The sequence below is a fragment of the Cavia porcellus genome, unplaced genomic scaffold, assembly GCF_034190915.1.
Source record: "Cavia porcellus strain 051 isolate PalLab524CR breed Dunkin Hartley unplaced genomic scaffold, mCavPor4.1 scaffold_29, whole genome shotgun sequence".
Taxonomy (NCBI): domain Eukaryota; kingdom Metazoa; phylum Chordata; class Mammalia; order Rodentia; family Caviidae; genus Cavia; species Cavia porcellus.
The window spans coordinates 38,325,273-38,341,952 of NW_026947512.1; the positions used below are offsets into that span (position 1 = coordinate 38,325,273).

The window sequence follows — 16,680 nt, forward strand, 5'->3', positions numbered from 1 at the left end:
TTTTTTTTTTTTTTAGTTTGCTCATATTGTATGTATATTAACTTTAGTCTCAGAATAAAACTTAACACCATCAGTTTAATTTGCATTAGGTTATCATAATTTTTTGTTTTTGCTTTGTTTTCTGAGGTAGAGTCTAACTACATAGGCCCAAGCTTAATTACTCTTGCCTTAGCCTTGGAGTTCTGGGATCACAGACTAACCTGTAATTCTGTGCTTATTTATAATAATCAGTTTAAATAGTTGAGCTCTATATTGCTGATGTATTTTCTGGAAAAACACTTTTTCTTGTTAATATTCTTAATTCTGTTAGACTGCCATCTGACTTGAGGTCCTTAGTAAAAACTTTAGTATAGGTCTTTCCTTATTCTTCCCCTAATAGTCAAAAAGTTACATTCCTGCTATTAATTCTTTCTTCCCAGTACATAAGAATGATGGATATTGTTCTATATGGAAATTATTTGATAAAGTAATCTTTTAAATTTTTGTCCAGTAATTGTCAGTATTCTTTGTTTTGGTTTATGCTAAGAAAATGAGCAATTAAAGTGGATGCTTGTTGACTATTTAACTTTATTTTATGTTGCTAAATAGACTCAAATGTAATAGGTTATCCCTAAATCCTAAATAGTTGCTGTAATTGTTTAACGGTGACATTTTTGATTCATTGTGAGAATCTTAAGGAATGTTTTAAAAACTGCTACACCCTTGTCTTAGTTACTTTTCTTGTTGCTGAGACAAAGTACCCAATACCCATAGTTAAAGGAGGAAAGGTTTTATTTGGCCCAAAGTTTGTAGAAATTTTAGTTTATAGTTGGCTGACTCCAAGGCAGGGTGACATGACATAGGACATCACAAAGGAGAAACAGCACGTGGTGGGCAGAAGGAAGAAGGAACTAAGGAGCTACAAGGAAAAAGCAACAATAGCAGATTCTTTCTGTCCCTTTTATGTTCTGTGTAGGCTACCTGGCTTAGGGTAAGTGCCAAACTAATCAGTAGATTGACTTAGTAATTGAGGACCACACACTCTAGATTCAGCCACTTCTGAAAAAGCCGGCTTTGGGGGGACATCTAGACACAAGCCATAACACTCCTTATTAGAAATTTGTTGTAATGGAAAATAAGAGTGATTTTTTTTTTTTTTTACTAAGCCCCTCAGCCTGTTTCAGTTTAGTATAAGTCACTACAGTAAAGATTCATTTTACAATTAACAAAGTACATGTTATAGTTCTGTCATTGTTTTCTTTAACCATGTTTGACATTTTGTTTACCTTGCAGAATATCCTCAAAGTTACCAACAGATTTTTAGAAAATCCTTTAAGAAACTCTTTTTAAGGAAACTTGAACATATAATAGGCTAAGAGCATAACAAAAAAATCCTTAATATAGAAGTTATTCTCTGCCTTGAAAGCCAGATCTTTAAGTAGACTTGTGAGTAACTAGCAGTTTTGCTGAGGTGACTTATACAGAAATTTAAAGATATCAAAAAATATTAATATACTCAAGTTTCTGTTAACGAAATAATGGTTATTCCTTGAAATTGTTAAAAGGATAATAAAATTTTGCAGTTGCTAGAACTTTAGAATTTAATTAAAGCAGGCAATTTATTTCAAAAGAAGAAATATTAGTGGAATTTAGCTCTAGAATCTTGTGTCTTGTCCAAATTAATATATGAATTGGAACAAACTAGTAAGCCACAATACTGCATTTAAGGACTAGATGCCATAACTTACTATAAATGTGTTTGGTTTTAAATCACAGGACTATCTCTGAGTTTTCTTTTAAAGATTTATTTAATTTACTTCATAATGTCATTTTTTGCAACAAGGTCATTTTAAAGATGAATGAGAAAAAATTGGAAACAACCTCCCAACAGCGGAAATTTCCTAAATGGATGTCGGTACCGAATAAAGGATGTACTCCCAAAGGAAAAGAGGTATAGTGTTCATTTACTGTTTTTTTTTTATCAGTTTTTATTTTTTACTAGTACAGTACATGTTTGCAGTATGTAATGATTACATTCCTCGTGGGGAATTGGAATGTGTACATGACATGTCTTACTTTTATCCCCTTCCCTGCCTTCCATCACATCTTCCTCCTTTGATCATATCTCCTTCCATCTCTTGGTCTCCTCATTTGAGAAAGATCTATCTCCCTGCTTCCTATTATCTCTCTCTAATTTTGCTTTTGGATTTCTCATATAAGAAACCATAAACTATTTGAGCATATGTGTCTGATTTATTTTACTTCACATTGACAATTTAATGAGTCAGTCCTCATTTGTACACTTCAGATCATTATATAAGTCAGAGTGTCTGTTTTGTGAATGAACCAAGATCTAATTGTTGAAAACCTGAAGGTGAAAAATTTTAATTGGGTTAACAAAATAAGAATTCTTGCTGTATACATCTGCTTTCTGTATCCAGTTTGTATAGTTGAACTTTACTAGTTTGTTCCAATTCATATATTAATTTGGACAACATTAGCAGTGGTGAATTTTTTTGTTAAGCTTGGTTCTCATAGATTAAAATGTGGTAACCAGTTGCCCGCATTTCTTTTTTTCTTTTTCTTGTAAAGGGGCTTTTTTTTTTTGGTCTTAGTTTTACTATTTTCTTTTTGGCACCGGGAACCGAACTCAGGCCCTCGCGTCTGCCAGGCAAGCGCTGCACCGCTGAGCTACATCCCCAGCCCATTGCCTGCATTTCAAGCCCACAGTATTACATTACTACTTTGGTTTCTCTTCAGATCCTATAAATCTTTCTCCTTTTACATTATTACTGAGATAATTACCAAAAAAAAAAAAAAAAAAAAACAACCAAAAACTCCTAGGTAAAATAAATGCTTTAGTGAAAATAGGATTAGATGTTTGAAAACAGATTTATTAGGAAAAATAACTTTACATTGGGGTGCCTTTATCTTTTTAAAATTGACCTTGAATTTACTAGTCTATAAAAAGCATTAACTGGTAAAATGTAGAACTAAAAATTAAATGTATCAGTGAGCTTTATTATTTCAGCAAACATTATTAATATAAATTTTACTTTGTCTATTTTGTATGTATGTTACTCAAGCCATGCATTCAGAAGAGTATTTTTGAAGATGATCTCTCCTTCTTAGAATTTACTGGATCTATTGTATATAGTTATGAGGCTAGTGATTGCTCTTTCCTATCACAAGATATCAGGTAAGACATTTAAATTAGCTAATTTTATTTATTTTGGACCCTTAGAACATAATAAATATTATGGTAATATTTGTAAATACGTTGAGTTTTACAGTTGTTTCAGAGGTATTTCTCTGTGTAGATTATCAATAAGTTCTATTCTACTTTTTAAATAAAATAGTCATAGAATTGTTTGTAATGTGTCTTTTATTATTTTAGATGAATTCTTTTAATTCTTAATGTATTATATATAGAACTGTTGAACACATTGTGTATATTTTACTGACTTTTGGAAAGAATTTCTAAATATACCTCTACATCCTAAAACATTACAATAATAATATTGAACAGTGGATATGATAGGGTCTGTTTTATTCAGGTAGTGATAGTTACATCAGTGGTCCTTAGAAAGAACATTAAAACTGACTTTTAATTATTCCCTTGTGTCCTGTTTTCTGCTTCTGAAACAAAATTACCACCTACTGGATATATTCTAAAGAAAACAAATTTGTTTCTCAGTGTTTGAGGCTGGGAAATTGAATAGTGATACACTGGCATCTAATGAGGATTTTGTCCTTTGGGATAACATGGTGAAGGGCAGAGGAGCAGTGACAGGGTGCAGGGGGGCCAAACTGAAGCCTGCTCTCTGGATAGCCCACCCTCGCCATTTGTAGTGTGAATCCATACAGAAGCGCCAAGCCACTGTGATCTTGTCACCTCTTACCAGGTCCTGCCTACCAACATTGTTGTGTTGAGGATTTCAGTTTTGTCGTGAGTGTTAAAACCATAGCACCTTGTTAAATTAAGACTGCAGTCATACAATCTCAGGCTATCAGTGCACTTTACAAGCAGAAGTAGTAAGGAATTAATTCAGATCTGTTTGGAAGTTATCATACTGTACTTGTTCCTGCCCACTTCCCTTTATTTTTTAACTATTACTCTTGGCCTTAAAAACGCGGAAATAGCTGGGTATGGTGGCACATACCTTTACTCTCAGTACTCTGAAGACTGAGGCAGGAGTATTTTGAGTCTGAGGCAGCCTGGGGGACTTAATGAGACACTGTCTGAAATTCTGCCCCTTAAAAGCGTAAGTCCATGTTCTCCTGGTGGTAGAATTTAGCTAGAAATACACTCAAGATAGCCTCACTTCCACTCCAGTGATCTGCCCACTTTCATTATGCCGAATTCAGTTAACTCACAGAGTAGGTGAAAATCTGTTATTATTACATATGGACTTTACCAACATTTGCATTACTATGTCATATATGAAGGCAATAATCATAAGTGATTTGAAGATTTACAGTTTTGACGATTGTATGTGGTAAAAGGTAGAGTTTTTGTTTTGTTTTATATTTCCCCTTTTCTGACCACTTTTAAGTTTTATCCCACCCTGTGTGTATGTGTGTACTGGGGATTGAAACCAGGACCTTTGCACTGGACTACAACCCAAGCCCTTTTAATTTTTTTGAGACAGGGTCTTGTTGCCTTGGTGGGACTCAAATTTGCAGCCCTTCTGCTTCATCCTCCCTAAGTGCTGTGAATACAAACATGCACAATTATGCCTGACTGACTTTTAAGATTTTTTAATCTAGCAGTTTTCCCACAATTTGATTATGGTATGGCTTTGTGTAGTGTAGTTTGTGTTTATTCTACTTGGAACTCATTGAAGTTTTTTGTTTCTTTGTTTTTGTTTTTTAATTTATAGATTTATAGTTTCTATCAACTTTGAAAATTTCTTCTATCATCCTACAAATCTTTACTTCCAGTAAATTAGACTACTTGGTATTGTTTCTGTTCAATCCCCCACCTACTTTTGTGTCCTCAAGTTGACTTACGTTATCTCATCTGCTATTTATCCTTTCCTGTAAATTTTTTGTTTTAAATATTTTTCATTTCTAGAAATTTTATTTAAAACTATATCTGCCATTTGGGTCTCAATATTTTTTTTTAAATTCTTGAACATTTTTAGCATATTTATAGTATTTTAATGTCTTTCTTGTTAATATCATTATTTGTGTTGTGTGATTATTCCTCTTGGACATGGCTCATAGTTTCCTGTTTTTCTCATGGCTGTTAATTTTGCTGATTAGACATTGTGAGTTTATTTTGTTGAATGTTAGATTTTGTCTTCTTTCAGAAAAAGGAGCTTTCTTTGTCAGTTATTAAAAGATCAGCTTTATATATTTTAAGACTCGTGTTTACACGTTGTGTCTTAGTAATTTTCAGTTATTGGGACAAAATACCCGACACTTGGAGCTGAAGGAGGAGAGATTTATTTTGGCTCATGTTTTAGAAATCGTAGACCTTGCTGGTTGGTTGGCTGTAGGAAAAGTGGCACAGTGGAAGAGCTTGGTAGAGGAAAGTGATCACCTCACGGCAGGAAACAGCAGCAGAAAAGGAAAAACTCCGGGTTATGCCCATACTGACCCACCTCCTCTGACAAGACCCTGCTTTCTAGCAGAAGTCAGCTATAATACCCTCATAATCCAGTCATCTTCCAATCAAACACACGAGGTTTTGAGGGCTGTTTTAGATAGAAATCATTAACAGTGTAGGTCTGCATTTACCTTTAGTAAATTAACCGTAATTTAAAGATTACCCTTCTTCCTTGTGACCATAATGCTAAGTGAAATAAATCAGACACAGGTGGTTAAATATGGGGTAGTTTCTCTTCTATGAGAAATCCAAAGTATAAATAATTTAAAGAACAAAATAAAAGATAGATGATAGGAAGCAAGTAAAAAAGAACTTTTGCAAATGGGAGGAGACCTAAAGAGGGGGAGAGAGGGGGGAACTAAATCGGATTAAGATGTGATGTGTATATGCACCAACTCCCTACATTGAGTTGAGTGTGCCCTGGTGTCAGAAACGTACTACAGTGGAGTCTGCTGATTTCCCCAAGTGATCAACGACAATTTCTACTAAGACTTTTCAGAACTTTAAGGCCATCTACCTCTGTGTAATCCCTAGGAATGGTTCAGTTTATGGCTTCTCCATGGTTTTTTGCTCAGCTTCATATAGTTCCAGACCACTCATGCATGTCTTAATGTTCTGCAAGTACTCAAGGAAACTCATGAAGACTCGGGAGTTCCCCTGCTTGCCATGCTCTTCTGTAGTAGCCTGCTCCACAGCTCCCAGATGTGTCAGCTTCTCTTGCTGTGAACTCTGGTTCCCCAACTCAGTGTTCTTCTTGGGATTCTCCTTCCTGTTCAGTTGTCTGAAGACTGTAAGGCTTTCCCTTTGTTTCCCTTTCTTCAGAGCAGAGTCCTGCACAGCCTGCTGCAATTTGTCCAGTTATCAATTTGTTTTTGATAGAAGAACGAGTCTGTTTCAGCTATTCTATTTTGGCTTGACGCAGAGTTGAGTTTATTTTTAAAATACATTTATAAAGTTAAAAATTGTGAAATAGGCAAATATAATCATAGGTGGTATGATAAATACATATATTCCTCCCACCTGGCCTTATCAAATTTTTTGTACTAGAGATTGAACCCAGGAGAGAGTTTTAATCAACTTATGTCTTCATCAGAAATACAGCTGCTCCCCGAGCTCTATTTCCAGCCCTTTAAATTTTTTTAATTTTTTACTTTGAGACATGGTCTCCCTGTTACCCAGACTTTGCTCAAGGTTGCAGTCTTCCTTCCACAGCTTTGCAGAATGCTAGTGATACAGGCATGTGCCACCATGCCAGACTGCTTAATCAAATCTTAACATTCATTTTCTCCAGATCTTTATTAGAGATTGCAACAAATAGAATACAGTTGAAGCCCCTCCCATATATAAAATTTTCTGATTTTTTTTCCCCTGTGCCCCTCGAAGTTCTGTCATGAATTCAATGTCTAGCATTCTCTTACATGTTTTTAATATTACTTCATAATTTTATATCCCAAAATATTGTATCATTTCACTTGTTTAAAAACATTTACCAATATTATCAAATTATATGTACAAGCATACTCTAACTTATGTTTTTCATTTAACACTATGTTGTAGGTAATTTTTTTCTGTAATTCCATTTCAACTTTTTTGCGTTGTTGCACTGTTTTATTATTGTTTGCCCATTTTCTTGTTTTTCACCAATAGGAACGCGTGTCTGTCTCTTTATGTACATACTAGTCTCATATATTTATGGGAAAAGATTGTCAGGTCATACATAGTATTTGTGTATTTTCAAATAGATGTTGTCAAAAGTTTTTCCAAGAGAATTTTTACCAATTTATGTGTTCATCAGAAATGAGCAGTCCCACCCATAGATGTGCTTCATGGCACTTGATATTGTGACCATTTAATTTTTGTTAAATTTTATTAATCAAATAGATGTGTAAAATTGTGTAGAGAAAACTGGAGCTTCTGATTTCGTTTTGCAAATTGCATGTTCCTGTTTTTTTTCTGTTGGATTATTATATTTTCTTAATTTTTTTGAGTAACTTTTAATATTTTCTGGATATTCATTGTCAGTTATATGTGTCACAGATTCCTTCTACCAGTCTGTAGTTTGTCTTTTTAGTTTTTGAATGATCTCTTTAGTTTTATAGAACTTTAATATTTTAATGCAACTAATCTTCAGTGTATTTCCTTCTTTAGCATGCGTCTTTCTCCTGGAGATGTGATAGGATTTGATATGGAATGGCCACCAACATACAGTAAAGGGAAACTCAGCAGAGTTGCACTAATTCAGCTGTGTGTGTCTGAGAGCAAATGTTATTTGTTTCACATTTCTTCTATGTCAGGTTGGTTGTCTCTTTTATTTCAGTTTTATTGAAATTGCAATTATCAACTTTATTCCTTTAATATTAATCTTGTATTAGCTGGCTTTCCTCTCATCATCTTGTATTTAGTTTCTACCTGATTTATTCACATTCCCTGTTACACTGAATTTTTATAACATTCTGTGAGGCACCTCTATTTTCTTGTTTTAAGGGAGAAGTGAAGTTTAGACAGTGTTTATGAAGGATAGACTGATGACACTAGCAGAGGTGACATTCAGACTTTTTTGGTTTATCACTTATCAATCAGGAGTTTTGTCTTAGGAACAGAAATATTTAAGGTTTCTGAATTTAACCTTAACAAATACAAATTTAAAAATACATGTAGTAATTATTAGAGGTGAGGGTACTTAACAGATATTATGGAAATAATGATGAAATATTTCAGTTTTTCCCCAGGGATTAAAAATGTTGCTTGAAAATGAAGCAATTAAAAAGGCAGGTGTAGGAATTGAAGGAGATCAGTGGAAACTTCTACGTGACTTTGACATCAAATTGAAGAGTTTTGTGGAATTGACAGATGTTGCCAATCAAAAGGTAGATTATGTGTGTTTTTTCCTTAAGAAAATAGTTTTGTGTTTTTACAAAATATGCCTTCTAGCTGAATGTTATGTTTTTGACAAAATAATTTAAGCTACATATTGTTTTTGTAGCAGTAGAGAAATTCTCTGGGTTGAAGTTGGGTATAAAATTCCTAGTCTTATTTGTGGCCTGGTTATTTGGTGGTCTTTAGGGATGTCTGATAATAGTAGGAAGTAATTTTTGCTTTATTACTTTTTCATTACTTCCAGTTGAAATCTACAGAGATCTGGAGCCTCAATGGTCTGGTTAAACACCTCTTTGGTAAACAACTTCTAAAAGACAAGTCTGTCCGCTGTAGCAACTGGAGTAATTTCCCTCTCAGTGAGGATCAGAAACTGTATGCAGCCACTGATGCTTATGTACGTACTTACTGAGTTTTAAGTTGAAATGATTTTTGAAACCTTGTTATAAATTACTTTGCAGAATTTTTATTGTGGTGATAACATAAACCCAACTAAGATACTTAGTATCATTTTGGCATTAAAAATGCTTTCATTAAGTGAAACTTAGTTCTTGATATAAATTAGCAAGTATCAACAGATTAAGTACTATTTATTTTCACTGTCATGATTCCAAAATAATATTCAATTTGTAGGTAAAAGAAATGTGAACTTTGCTGAAAACATGAAAGACTAATAAGCTTAGACTCAGCAAGCACAAGTGGTATTGATGATGCATTTGATATGTAACACTTCAGAATAAGAGTAATTATAAAACTGTTTCTATATTGCAACTGGCCTTATTTCTTCTATTTATATTTTAACTGTAGTAAAAATGTAGAAAAATTGCCTCCAAATTTGGCATGCTGCTTCTTATATTTACAAGTTTGTACATGATGAAATCTGAATTTTATATATAGTACTCTTCTGTGTGTATCTAATGTATGAAATACATTTTTCCATAATTTCTTTTCCTTTAATTGGTAATTTTTACTTATTGATGAATATTTTTGTTTCCCATTTTGCCTCTGTTTTTAGGAGTGGAAATGCATTTAATTTGTAATCAGAAAAAAATTAAATTTTGTCAGAGACATGGTATGACATTCCTCTTATAAAAGTACAGTACTTGTTGAAAGTAGGACAAGTTCTATAGCATTTTTATTTATAAAAATTCAGTGCATTTTGATTTTTCCTGTTAACAGTATTTACAAGGAGAACCGTTCACACCCTAACATTCTCAACTGATTTAATGAAATGGAAGAAAGTAAATTATCTGTGGTCAAAACAGATTTCTCTCCTTTTATGTATTTTGTGAGTTTTTTTCCAACAGTGAATTCAATTTGGATATTTGCTTATAATATTAAGGGTTAGCGAAAACTTAAACTTCTCTTTAAAGGATGAGACAGCTTTCTCTGTTCTCATTACTGGTGATTAAGTGAAGATGCATAGATGTTTGTGTAGCAGTAATAGATTGAATTTAGTTTCAGGGTTGCTTTGAGAATCATATTTTGGATTTTTCTAGATGGGACATAGAATGTTATTTTTGTTATCTTTTCTCAGCTTGCTCTTTTGTTTCTCCTGTTTTGCTGTAGGCTGGTCTCATCATTTATCAGAAATTAGAAAGTTTGAGTGATGCTGTACAGAGGTTTGATACAAATAAAGGTATGTATGATCTCAAGGTAAAAGATAAAGTGTGAATTGCCTGTTTCATGAATTTGAAATATGGTCTTTATTCAAAATGACAGTATTCATAGATTTGTAAAGTGTTACATATTATTACAGCTTTTCTCTTTATTAGTGCTTGTCTGCATTACATACTGATTGCATCCCTTGTGAGGAGTTGGTGGTGCATGTGTAACACATCCTAATTCTTTTTCATCTCCTTGGCCTCCCTTCTTCTCTGTTCCTTTAGTTTCTTGATCCTTTTATGTTTTTATTTTGCCCTTTATGTTTTTTTCTTATATAAGAGAAACCATGCAATATTTAAGCATGTGTATTTGATTTTCCTTAACATTATGATCTTAAAGTACATCCATGCTTCCACAAGTGGCTCAAGCTTATCATTTTCACGACAGAGTAGTAATACACAGTATAGTCTGCCAACATTTTTCTTATCCATTCATCTGTTGGTGGACATGCAGACCACTTGCAAAGATTTAACTTTTATGAATTTTGTTGCTCTAGATATGAGTATGAGTATATCCCTGAAATACATGTGTTTAACTCTTTTCGAAAGATATCTAGAAGGGGATTAGATGTGAAATAGAATTTCTTCTATTCTTAGTTTTTTGAGCAGTCTCCATATTGATTTCCATAATAGTTGTACTAGTTTGCATTCCCTCCAATAACATAGAGAGGTTCCTCTTTTCCTGTGGCCTTGCCAGCATTTGTTACTATTTGATTTCTTGATGGCAGGCATTCTTTCTGTTGTAATGCAGAATCTCAGTGTTGTTTTAATTTGCATTTTTTTAATTGATAGAGATGGTGAACATTTCTTCATGTGTTTATTGGCCATTTGAGAAGTGTCTATTAATTTTGAGAAGTGTCTTCTTTTGAGAAGTGTCTATTAATTTTTGTTGCCTATTTTTTTGGACTTCCTTTGGGGAGATCCTAGTTTTTTGGAGTTGTTTATATATTCTAGATCTTTGTCCTTTGAAGAATACCTGGAAAAATTTTTTTACCAATCTAGGTTGGTTGTTTTTTGCTCTAAGTGCTTCTTTTGTTTTGCAGAAGCTTTTTAATTTGATATGATCCCATTTGTTGATCCTTGGTACCATTTCCTGCTCTGGGGTTCTTTTTAGAACGTTCTTGCCTATGTGTATGACTTCAACACTTTTACTCATTTTGCGTTTCAGCAGATTAAGTGTTTCTGTTTTAACATTTGGCTCTTTGATCCATTTTTAGTTTAGTATATGGTGAGAGATATGGGTATAGATTCATCTTCCACATGTAGATAGATAGTGAATTTTCTCAGCTCCATTTATGAGAGAGGAGATTTTTTACTCTGGCTTATGTTTTTTCCTTCTTTGTCAAAGAGCAAATAGTGGAATATGGTTGGGTTTTTTTTTTTTTTTTTGCATCCTTTGTTCCGTTCCATTGATCCATGTATCTGTTTTTGTGCCATAACTGTGTAGTTTTTAACACTGTAGTTTTGTAATACAATTTGAAGTCTGGTAATGTAATGCCTGCCATTTTGCTATTTTTATCCAGAATGGCTTTTACTATTCTGTTTCTTTTTTTTCTGCATTAATTTTAAGACTGTTTTCTCTAGTTCTGTGATGAATGCTGTTGATACTTTGATTGGAATTGTGTTAAATCTGTGTATCAATTCTGGAACTATTCCTATTTTGACTATATTGGTTCTACTTATCCAGGAATGGGACATTTTTCCATTTTCTAATGACTTCTATATTTCTTTTTTCAGAGTAGTAGTTTTTATTGTAGGAAGTGTTTCAGTTCCTTGGATAAGTTAATTTTTAAGTATTTAATTGATAGTGACATTGTGAATGCTATTTTTTTTTTTTTTTGTAATTACTTTCTCAACGCTTTCATTGTTGGTGTACAGGAACGCTACTGATTTTTTGTGTTGTGATATTGTGTTGATTTTGTATTTTCTTACATTGCTGAATTTGGATATTAATTTTCTGAGCCTTTTGGTGCAATATTTTGGGCCTTGTTATGTAGAGTATCATGTCATCTGCAAATAATGATAAGTTGACTACTTCCTTTACTATACATATCCCTTTTTTTTCCTTACCTAATTGCTTTTGCTAATGTTTTGAGTACTGTGTTGAACAGGAGTGGAATATTGGTCATCCTTGTTTTGTTACTGATTTTTGGAGAAAAGGTTTCAATTTTTCCCCATTTAATATGATGTTGGCAGTGTTTGTAATAAATTGCTTTTATGAGATTGAGATAATGTCCTTTTCTACCTGTTTTCTTCAGTGTTTTATCGTGCACAGATGTTAGATTTTGTCAAAGGCTTTTACTGCAGTTATGGAGATACTCATGTGATTTCTTCATCCTTTTGTTTGTATGATGTATTATATTTATTGATTTGTGTATGTTGCACAATTCTTATGCCCTTGGGATGAAGCCTACTTGGTCATGATGTATGATCTTTTTGATTATTCGTTACGTCTCGTTTGCCAGTATGCAACAATGAAGATTTATCATGTATTTTCATTAAAGAGATTGGGCTATAGTTCTCTTTTTTTGTTGAATTCTTCTCTGGTTTTGAAATCAGAGTAATATTGGCTTTTAGAAATGACACTAGTAATACTCTTTATCTCTCCGTTTCATTAAAGAGTTTGAGGAATATTGATACTAGATATTCCCTAAAGTTTTTATAGAGTCAGCAGTGAACTGGGCTTTTCTTAGTGGGTAAGTTTTTCTTTGTTTCTTTTTTTTTTTTTTTACTACTGCTTCAGTTTCGTTGCCTATTACTAGATTATTTGGGGTTTCTAAATATTTTGGTTAAGTTTTGATAATTCATATGAATGTAGGAATATTTCTAAAGTTTTCAATTTATTGGTATACATGTTTACAAAGTATCTGCTAATGAATATCTGAATTTCCATGATGTCCATTGTGATTTTGCCTCTTTTATATCTAAATTGCATTGATTTGGGTCTTTTCTTTCCTTTTTTGGGTAAGATTGGTGTTTTACTTTTCTTATTTCTTATACTCAACATCCACAAGTTAAAGGAGGGAAAGTTTATTTTAGCTCACAGTTTGTAGAAGTTTCATGTCATAGTTCGCTGGTTTCAAGGCAGGATGATACATGGCAAAAGAGAAACTGTTCATAGCATTATAGGCGCGATACAGAGAGCTTACTTTCCTTCTTTCCCTTTATATTGTCATCCAGCCTACAAGCCTATTGATTGGTGCTATCCATGCTCAGAGTGGGACCCCACCTTCAGTAATCTCCGTCATGCTAAACCTGTCAGTAGACTGATCCAGTTATCATACATCCATAATCTAAGACCACAAAGCTATGATCCAGCCACCTTCTAAAAGCTGCAACTGTAAGTGTATAAAGCTTTGTGGAGGGGCATCTAGATATAATCCATAACATCCCACACTTGATCCCTAAAAGACTCACGCTCATCCCTGTATGCAAAATGTGTTTAGTTCGTCTCTAATAGCTGTCAGAGAGCCAACAGTTTGAGCAGTGTTGAGAAGTCCAAATTTAAAGTCTCTCTGAGATTTAAGACATACTCTTACCTACAAGTCCCTGGAAAAATGTAAAGAAAGTTAAACATTTTCAACCTATAATATCCAAGGTAAACATTTCTATTCCAAAAGGTAGAAATAGTGGAATAAAATCAATGGAACCAAAGCAAGACTAAAATGAATAGTGGAGAAATTTAATGGGCAAGCATTAAATCCTCCAGCTCCATATTCAGCATCTGATGCAAGGTGGTAAGATGTGAATTCCAAAGTGCTTGGGTGGCTCTGCCTATATGGCATTGCCAGGAATTGTGACCCTCATGGTGGCTCTCTTGGGCCAGTATTGTAGTCAGGGTTTACAAGGAAGGTTTAATACAAGGCACATAATTTATAAAATTATTTTATAATATTCAACCAAAGCAAATGCAAAAGATTGTAGGAGATATGTCCATGCACTTAGAGACCCAAAGAATGTAGTTGAGGGCATGAATCTCACGGCAGTGTTCTGTATGAATACAGCGGAAGTCCTAGAGCCATCAACAATATGTCATGCAAGTCTATTTCAAGGATTTGCACTGGGAAGGGCTAGTGGTCAGTGGTGGAAGCTAGAAAGTCCACAGCAGAAAGATAAAGGATATATTCCAGTAGACTGAGGGACCTGCACTGGAGTCAGGAAGCAATGTTCAAGGTAAAGACCAGAGCACTCCAGAAAAAAACCACAGCCATCCTCAGTCACAGTGAGGACCTGAGCTCCTCTGAGGATGAGAACAACTGAGTTCATGGACTATCAGGAAAAATTGTGTGACAAGATTCTCCACGAGAATGAACAACACACTATTTGCCCCTTCAGTTCTTTTTATGATTTTGGCAACAATCCTCAGGTGGGCCTTCCAAACCCAGCACCACCACTGATTGAGTTTAGCTGGCTGTTAAAAATTGATCATTAGTTAATTCACCACAGTCACCCTGCTCTTTCATTGCAACTTTCCTCAGATGTCTGTGTCCCTGGCATGTCCAGCCTTCTTGGTTCTCCAATATACTTCAGCCTCATATTCATAGTTTCACTTATCTACCCTCAGGGACACATGCCTGGCCTCCCAGGCCTTCTTCTGAAATCTCGGTGGAAGGTTTCTGACCTCTACAATAACTCTTGCACTCTGCATGCACCCAAAACCAGCACCACATGGATGATGACCAAAATTCGCTGCTAGCTGGAGCAGTAGCCAGGCTTCCTTCTCTCTTGGCTGTAAGGGTTGAGTGCCTGGACAGCTGATTCAATCCCAAGGAACAAATTCCCTGGGCTGCTTCCCTTCTGGAATATGGTTCCCTGGATCTCTCTTCTGAAATCAAAGTCTTTCACCTTTGTAATTTTGAGGCTGAAAGGATGGAGTACTGCTGGTTCTTGTGATGCCCTCAGAGCATGCTTTCTGTTGTAGTCTTCTAAAATATTTGACTTTTTATTGTTAATCTTTTCAGTAACCAGGTTCTTCTCTGTTCCATCTTTGCAGGCTTCAACTTTATTTTATTTTTGGTCTAACTCAAAACTTTTAAAACCATACTGCAGAACCCTTCACTCTTGAATCTTGACAACTTTGGCTAAAGACCTCCAGTAGTAGCCATGCCATGAAACATTTTGCCATGAAAATTTTCCACTAGATTGATTAGTCCAATACCCTTAATCTCAGTCTCAGGCAAAGTCTATAGACATGAATCAAATGCACACAGATTTTCTGAGAAAGTGTAACACTTTGTGGTCTGGAGGCCAATGGTCAATTGAGTTCTCATTCCTACTGAATCCTCCTGAGCCTGGTCTTTACCACTGCATTTCTGTTACCATCCTCATCTGTGAGTTCTGAGCAGAACTTCCATCAGGCTTGTCCTGCAGCATGTTAGCCCTGCTTTTCCAGCCATCATCTCCAAACCTTTCCAAATTCCTCTCACAAGCCAGTTCCAAAGGCTGGATCATATAGCCAGGTGTTGTCTCAGAAGCATCTATACTTTTGGTACCAAAACGTGTCTTAGTTACTTTCTTATTGCTGGGACAAAATACCCAACTCTCACAAGTTAAAGGAAAGTTTTATTTTTAGCTCACAGTTTGTAGAGATTCCAGGCCATAGTTAGGTGGTTTCAAGGTAGGACATGATGGCAGAGCAGTATGGCAGAGGAGAAATAGTTCATGGCACGGCAGACAGGAGACAGCGAGCTTGCCTTCCTTCCATCTCTTTATATTCCGTCTGGGCTACAAGCCTATTGGTTGGTGCCACTCTCACCAGGAGATGAAGTGAGACTTCCCTCTTTGGTAATCTTATCACTGACACTCATTCAAACCAATCAGTAGACTGATTGAATTTTCATATACCCATAATCTAGTAGCAGTAGTAATTTAGTACCCATAATCCAGGCATCTCTTACCTATGAGTGCATGAGGCTTTGGGGAGACATTTATATATAAGCTGTAACAGTTGGCTATTTGTGTATTTTACTTTTTGAAGAAACAGCTTTTCTCTTCTTTGATTCTTTATATTGTTTAATTTCATTATTTTCTGCTCTGAACATTATAATTTTGTTCTTTGTACTAGCTTTGAATTTGTACTCTTCTTGTTTCTCTAGGAACTTGAGGTATCTCATTAGGTTATTTATTTGTGTTTGCTCTGTATTCATGATATGCACATTTAGGATATAAACATCCTTCTTAGGATTGCTTTCATTGTGTCTCATGAGTTCTAGAATCTTGTGCTGGAATTATTGTTTGAATCTAGGAACTGTCTCATTTTTTCTTTTATTTCTTTTGTATCTTTTATTATTTAAGAGGCATTAATTTCCATGCATTTGCATAATTTCTGTGGTTTCTTGTGCCATTTATTGGGTCCTGACCTAGATCCCCGATCTCCCAAATGAGTGTATGGTGGAGGTTTAAATAAAATGAGACAAGTGGTATGATTTTAGGGCTCCAGGAAGGTCAAAACCCTTTAGCTGAGCTCAAGACTCCAAGGGCTAAGACAAAGGTATTTCTGGATCACCCACTTTTAAGGGGTCCAATAACAAGGGGTGGGGAAACTGGGAA

At 34.7% G+C, this 16,680-nt stretch overlaps 1 protein-coding gene across 5 annotated transcripts in view; it reads left to right on the forward strand.

The window, feature by feature from the left end:
- The window catches only part of Wrn (WRN RecQ like helicase), a 151,251-nt gene that overhangs the window by 27,862 nt on the left and 106,709 nt on the right, over window positions 1-16,680 (forward strand). For 4 of the 5 annotated variants that reach the window (XM_063239798.1, XM_063239799.1, XM_063239800.1 and 1 more), the window contains exons 3-8: window positions 1,823-1,930; window positions 3,066-3,178; window positions 7,742-7,887; window positions 8,312-8,460; window positions 8,715-8,864; window positions 10,037-10,106. In XM_063239798.1, the coding sequence (XP_063095868.1) occupies window positions 1,823-1,930; window positions 3,066-3,178; window positions 7,742-7,887; window positions 8,312-8,460; window positions 8,715-8,864; window positions 10,037-10,106 (736 nt within the window). Of the gene's footprint in view, window positions 1-1,822; window positions 1,931-3,065; window positions 3,179-7,741; window positions 7,888-8,311; window positions 8,461-8,714; window positions 8,865-10,036; window positions 10,107-13,311; window positions 13,472-16,680 lie in introns of those variants that run through there. The other variant, XM_013158008.3, reaches the window with a different exon arrangement.